Below are 7448 nucleotides of genomic sequence, written 5' to 3' on the forward strand. Positions count from 1 at the left end.
ATAAAGTATTTAACCACAGTTAACCACTTCGTTGCTGAGCAAAGAGGACAACAAAATGAAACAATGCTGAACTCTATTTGGCACGGAGAAACAGAGGAGCTCCTGCCTGCAGAGCAAGCACAAGTTCCTACTGTTTGATTACTGTCTTTGATTTGGCATCTACCTGCCTCCACTGTTACTTCCTCAGGACACACAATCAATCATTCAAAGTATCTATATGGCAAAATAAGCAGGTTTTCTGCAGTATCGCTGCCTGTATATATCTGCACAGCTGCACAGTGCATCAGCAGAGCAGTGGCAATGAGAAAAATCTCAGGAATGTGCTTAAGACTATTTTTCAGTGTTTTTTTCCATGTCAAGAGCCCAAACACATTCAGAAGAGTAGAATGGAAAGGAGCTCAGAGATAGGAGAATGTGTATTTTCTGGGCTGTTAAATAGACAAAAATAAAAAAATAAAAAAAAAAATCCAGCATTTCTGAGAGTCTGAGATCATAGAATCATAGAATCTATTGTTGGAAGAAATCTCTAAAGGCCATCTAGCCCAACTGCCCTGCACTGAGCAGGGGCACCAGCAGCTACACCAGGTAGCTGCATCCAGCCTGACCTTGAGAGTCTCCAGGACTTCCACCACCTCTATGGGCAACCTGTGCCAGTGCCTCATACTTCTCCGGGTTTTTCTTCTGTATCATTTAGCATCAATTCGGTTTTCTGCTTGGATCTTTTGAACACTTAACAGGACAAGAAAATACATTATGATGATATTTATGGATTTCCCACACTTTTTTTCTTTAAACTACTTTTTCAGTTATCAGCCAGTTTTCTCCTGACTGTTCATTTACACCACTTGATGTCAGCACGACGTCTTTAGTCCCCTGATCAGAGTCTGATTAAGGAACTAGCAGAAGGTGAAAAGGAGAAGAGAGATCTCTATTTTCTCACGGCCCAAAGACTGACAGGAAACAAAAACCTGCTCTGGTAACATTCCCTTGATTTGGTTCAGGTTCAGCCCAGCTGGTGGTGAGGCAAAAAGCAGGTATTGTCATGGTGTCTGAAGTTGTGTACAAGATTCCTGCTCTAGCACATTATTCCATATATGCCTTCTGGCTTGTGCACTGCAGAGTCTAAAAGTAGTGTTCATCAGGAGATTATACAGCACAATTAATATAATCAACTAAGAGGAGTAGGCAAATGTTTCTTTCCCTCTTCATGAGCCCATTGTTTTTTTCTAAGGGCATCCTTCTTCCTCTGCATAGAACTGGAAGAATTCCCTCAAATATGCATATTTTTTCCTTTCCTGGGTGCTTAACTAGGTAATAAAATTACTAAGAGTTTGCAGACCCCCATAGCCAGAACTTAAGAAATCTTTACCTTGGCTGATCCAGACAGATAACTTGTTTGCTGTCTTGTCCTATTGACTCTGACATGAGAATTAACTAGCTCTCAGCTGATAACAATACATGTGGTTTTAAATTTTCACTACAGTCACAAACCTACACAACTTCCAAACACAGAAATGGCAGCAAAGGATTTTTCAGCACCTTTGCCTCTTCTACTGGTAATGCAGGAATAGGATAATGTAAGTCTGAAGCTTTAAGTCAACCCTAAATGCTTTTGCTTATGAAGTCCAGAGAAAAGATATCACATCTCCTTGAAAGGCAGAAGTGTTTCAGAATCTTATAAAACTTCTCACTGGTAGATAATAAGTGTAATCCTAAGCATGGCAGTGAACACCATAGGTTTATTTCCAAAGTATCTGTCTACAGAATAAAATTACTGCAAAATATTTATTATCCTGTGGAGTTTTCTGCAGCGAACACACTTGGATTCAGTGATGAGAAAAAACATAAGTTCACTCTGCCAAGTTTAATGGGTTTGACTGTGTATCAGGGCTGTAATGACACTAATAACATGCATGAAAAGAAACAACTCCTACAGAATGTTTATGTATACAAACAATAATCATTCATAGATCCCTACCGGACTTCACTGAGAACATAAAACAAAATGAGGTGCAGAAAAGAATAAATGCTGCCACCTAGTGAGCAATATGAAAACTCCATAAATTCATGCTTGCCTCTCTCATACTGTGGGATTTAGACCACGGTTCTCAAAGTTAGATCTCTCCTTTCTGCTCTTGTTCATGGTCCACTGCAACCCAGGACAAACACAGTGACTATTTAACAGAAGAGGCTAACAACACACTGGCAACAAAGGGGGAAGTATTCACCTGTTGTCCTGACATTGTTACCTGGAATTTGATATACTTTTATCATACCCAAAAGAACATCAAGAACCTCAGCCCTGAAAGAACCTGCCAGAAATTCAAGGAGAGATACTTCCAACCTTGCCCAGACCAAGGCATGGTAATGCCTCTGGTTCACAAAATCTACCAACTGCCAAAATAGTGCCTGAAGAGAAGGGTCTGAGCATTGCCAAACAACCAAGCAGGGAGCAGGAGTCTGGCAGTCCCTGAGCACACCTACAGTGTGTGCTGGGCAACAGTGTGTGAAACCTATGGAACATTTTGTTTATGCATGTATCCTTTTTGATGTTTCTGTGGGAGGGAGAGTCAGGAATTTAATCACTAAAAAGCCCTTGTTTTAGAGCAATGAGGAATAAAATAATTCATACTGATCTGATGTTTCTCTGGAACCGGAGGCATTTTTTCATGGCCTACTTATGTCAGGCCTTGAATCAAATCTCTGATCTAAGGATGGTGCGTACCTCTTGCTTGGCAGGAAAACGCAAGTGCTGATTTGTAGAGATCAATATTGATTCACATAGGAAAGCGTTGCAAATAAATTCACTCAGATCCTCAGAGGCAGCAAGCAGCTCTACTTTGCATCTCTCAGGATGTTCACTGACCAAGAATGGTGGCCATTCCTTCTTCTTCTTCTTGTTTCTATTATTTTGGCCTGAGCAAACTGTAAAAATTACATAGGTGTTGTACTTAAAAGAACGTGACCCAGGTTTGCAGAATTAAAGGCAACAATGAGGTATATTTTTGCAACAGTTTCTTAATATTAATTAGAGAGAAGCATATATCCACTGAACTTCAATAAGGGAAAAATATATGTTGTGTGTTTTGCCCTTCCTTCCTCATCATCAGCAAGAGCTAATGTGACAGCTTTTGACTTGACTGAGACAGATGGCTGCATGTTCTCCTCCCAGTCACTTCAAGTCTGTGCTGAGCCTGGGAAGTTAGAAAACAGCATAAACAGACAAGCAAAAATTGTAATAATTAAGTAAAATATTATCCAGCCAACTGAGATCAGACAGAAAAGAGATCCTTTCATGTCTTTTTTTTTTTTTTTTTTTTTTTTTTTTGCACAAACATGCTATTCAACTAATATAATCCCTTCTTACTCTCAGGCAAATGTGATAAGCTAGCACTTGGCACATGGCCCGCTGATGTCTAAAGGTGATGATAACATCCTTTTTTGTTATTGATTTCATCTGGTTCATAAATAAATACCATTAGTAGATGAGGTCAAGTCAACACATCAAGCAATCAAAGGGATATATGGATTTTTATGCATCTGACAGATCAAATAGAGCGGTCACAGAACACTGGTAAGAAATCCAGTCTTAATTTTTAATTTGAAGGAGGAGGCTGGGAATTTATTAATTCCTGGCACAGTCAAGCGTAGCATGATTTAATGCTAAACATCAGCTCCTCTCTTCTTAGGAGAAATATTCTTTGCTTCAGAGGGAAATGTACGTTTAAACTGTCTGAAGAACAGCAGGAATTACAAAGCACAACTTAAAATCCTACATCAAAGAACAAAAGGGAAGTTAGGCAATACAGCCACAGCAGTTACAACAAACCTGACAAACAGTTTGCCTAACTGAAGGATTGTCTGGCTGACAGGAAGGTGAATAACAGCACAATACATAAAAGCTAAAGTCTAATCCAAAGAGATTTACAAAAATAAGATTTTGGGCAGCTCTTATTCTGTTTAATTATTACAGTAAGATGGGCAATGTATAAAGCTTATGAGTTTCTATTCCATCAAAAGGAAATACTTCTGGTTTGATTCAGTGGAAAAGTTTATGCTGCCTGATCCAAGCATTTCTGGGTATCAAAAATAAGAGGGTTGCAAGACCCAGAGCAAAGAGCCTTGTGGCCTCAGTTCCTGGGTACTTCAGCATGCTCCAAGCCAACTCTTTCCCCTCCAAGTAACTCTTTCCAGAAGCCAATGACCCCAGAAATAGGAACGTCACATTCTACACATTACCGAACACAGAAACCCTTGCACCCACCTTCTCTGTAGATCTCTGCTGAATGAGAGGTGTCTTTTCTTGGGGAAGACTAGAAAGCAGTAGGACTTGTGGCATGCATCTGTACTCTCATTCTACCACTATTCTAAGTTTCCTGCCCTCCAGTGAAGCCAAGCAAGATCACTTTGCGAACAGTTATTCTTTACACTGAGTGCAGGCAGGCATGGGCTATGGGTTCAGATCCTTCCAGAAAGGAGTGGTAGCTTGTGATGCCCAAGGTGGAGGTGCTGAAACCTGCCTGCTGCCAGGTAGTGCTGTGGGAAATGGCTCTTAGTGCCTCACAAAGAACTGACTGTTCCTGGTAAGCTGCCAGGGTATCTCTTCCTTGCCCTGTGATCAGTCTTACATGAAACAATCAATTGAAATTCAGGTTCTAAGTTATGGCTATGTGATTTAAACACACTCACAGGACTTTGTTTAAAAATGCAAGTTTATTTATTAGGGCAGACTACAGAGAAACTACTTTTAATGAAGTGTTTTTATTTGGACTGACTTTGTCCTCATTTGCTTGAAGAGTTGCCATCTGCCATATCAGCACATTCCAGTCTTGTAAATCTGGACATGCTTATGTTCTTCACTGCAAGAAGAACAGAAACATTTTAGAGGAGAAGCACCACACTTTCATTTCACAGAGACATTTTATGAAGAAAACTCTTCCATGCTAACATTCAGTTAAAAGGGACAATATATTTATATGTTCAGTTAAAAGTATCAATACATTTATTTGCATTACTTGCAGCAAGCCTTATTGCAAAGAAACTGATGAAAAGATGCATGAATTACGCACACAGAGCTAATAACTTAGTGCCTCTTTGCTGCCCTTTTTCACTAGCGGCACTATAATGCACCCCCTTGATCTGCTGGGGTTTCTAAATGTTACTCAGACTGCAGGTTTGCCAATTGCTTTGCCAATTTTTGTTCCAATTTTGTTATTTTCTTAGATAGTTTGTGATGTACGCCAGTGAGAACGTTACCAAACTCTGCAGTTTTGCACACTTGTAAACAGACTTTGATGTGGAAAAGTATGTTACAATATATTTCTACGGCGTTCATTGTTTTAAATATTAGTTCCTTAAATTGTCCCCTGACACCTTTGATATTTCCCCTATTCTGACCCACGCTCTGCACTGCAAAGCTTTCTAGCTAGTCACAGTGGACGTACCAGTGTTTATTAGGGAATGATTTTCTGTGTTTTCAAGTTGTTTTAAAAACTATGAAATTATTAAAGGATAAAATAACACCTTTCAAGGAGGGTGAGAGATCTTATTCTTGACTGTTAGACAACCTGAATGGCAAAACAGAATTTTCTCCTAACATTTGGCATTCTTACTTTTCTCTGTGAAAGGGAGCACAAGAGATTGGATCTTGACAGTAAAATCTTTTCACTAACAGCTTCATTTCAGCTGGATCTTTCATGTTTACTGTAAGTTTCTGATGGGAGGTGTCCAAGAGTCCAGTATTACATACTGTACAATAACACTTGCTATTAAATCTTAAATGTGGCAGGTAGAAATTTTACTTGATGGCACAGGCTGCCCAGAGAAGCTGTGGATGCCCCATCCCTGGAGGCTCTAAAGGACACATTGGTTGGAGCCCTGGGAAGCCTGAGCTGGTGATGGGGCAGCCAGCCCAGGGCAGGGGGTTGGGACTGGATGATCACTGGGGTCCCTTCCAACCCAAATCTTTCTGCGATTCTATGTTTGTATTTAATGGCAGTGCGTGAACTGTGTGAACACTACAAGCAAAGCCCGTGCTGTGACACACTCCTTAATACTACCAGCTAATCCAAGCTGAGCTATTTACAGGTATCACAATAAAAACCAATGCAAGGAACTTTGAGAAAATGCTAGAAGTGCAGTTAACAGACAGTGAGCAAGCGATAACTCTTCACTTATTGGGAAGTGAGGGCAAACGTTTCTGCAGAGAAAGGAAGGTGAGGACGTGCAGTAAGTGCCTACCTGTTGGAAAGGCAGAGCACACACTCATTGGCGTAGGTCTTTCCATCGCTCCCACAGACAGGGTTGTAGTCCCTCGGACATCCAGGCAGACGGCTGTACTTCTCGCATGCCGGCTGGGGAAGACAGACACAAAGGATATCAGGCACAGCTCCACATAGGAAGGACACTCACCGAGCCGGCAGGTGACAGATGGGAACGCAGAGCCCAGCTCCCCGGACAGCAGTGCTGCAGCCCCATTCAGGCGTACTGCCGGCACAGGCAGCTGCGGGTCTCAGCAGCGGACAAGCATCACTCACCGGGGTGCTGGCAGCAGCTCCGGGGCACAGGAGCAGCCCTGCAGGGAGAGAGGCGGCGTTACCGGCCAGGTCCAGCCTGAGTTCGCCCCATCCCGGATCTTCGTCCCTCTCCCCGCTCCCTCTCCCGACCCTTTTCCCTCCCCCTGCCCACAGCCCTCGATGCGGGACTGGGACCGTCCCCGCTGCCACCCTCCCAGCTCGGCCACCGCCCGCTACCGGTGAGGACAACGAGCAGCAGAACGCGCATCATCAGCTTCGCCGCCATCGCCGTGAGCCAACGGTCGGAGTGCGGCGGGGCAAGGCGGGGAGCGAGGCACAACGGGCGAGGGGATGGCGAGAGGCCGGGCACGGAGCGGAGGGGCGGGGAGAGCCTGGGCTGAGCCCTCGGCTGGGGTACATGTAGGACAGGGGGAGGGTGGAGGGCTCCTAGTCGGGTGCTGGGGCGTCCGTGGTGCTTGAAGCACCTGTAGAGTGAGGAAGTGTGCAGGCACCTCCAGGAGTGGAGGAGGGATAGAGACCTTCCCTCAATATGTGTGATTTGGGGGAGGTTCAGGTACCTGAGTCTCTTTAGAATCACAGCATCATGAGGGTTGGTAGAGACCACTAGGATCATCACATCCAGCCCCCAGACCATCCACTGACCACATCCCCCAGTGCCACATCCACCCTTTTCTCCAACACCTCCAGGATAATGTCTGCACCACCTCCCTGGGCAGCCTGTGCCACTGCACCACCACTGTCAGGGAATCAGCATTTCCCAATATCCAACCTGAATCTTCTCTGGTACAACTTGAGGCCATTCTCTCTCATCCTATTGCTGTTACCTGGGGGCAGAGGTTGACCCCCACCTTGCCACAATCTCCTCACAAGCTGCAGAAAGTCATAAGGTCTCCCCTGAGCCTCCTCTTCTCC

The 7448-nt window shown here is 43.7% G+C and overlaps 1 protein-coding gene across 1 annotated transcript; it reads right to left on the reverse strand.

Moving 5' to 3' along the window:
* Nucleotides 1-4694: 4694 nt before the first annotated feature.
* Nucleotides 4695-6826, reverse strand: SPINK2 (serine peptidase inhibitor Kazal type 2). The gene is made up of 4 exons (XM_015861514.3): nt 6753-6826; nt 6537-6574; nt 6241-6353; nt 4695-4859 (listed from the first exon to the last, which is right to left on the reverse strand). The coding sequence occupies exons 1-4, from the start codon at nt 6799-6801 to the stop codon at nt 4814-4816; spliced, it is 246 nt and encodes an 81-aa protein (XP_015717000.1). The 5' UTR covers nt 6802-6826; the 3' UTR covers nt 4695-4813.
* Between the last annotated feature and the right edge of the window lie 622 nt (nt 6827-7448).

This window comes from Coturnix japonica, chromosome 4, assembly GCF_054131305.1.
Source record: "Coturnix japonica strain WE chromosome 4, WE-NBRP24, whole genome shotgun sequence".
In the NCBI taxonomy this organism is placed as follows: Eukaryota; Metazoa; Chordata; class Aves; order Galliformes; family Phasianidae; genus Coturnix; species Coturnix japonica.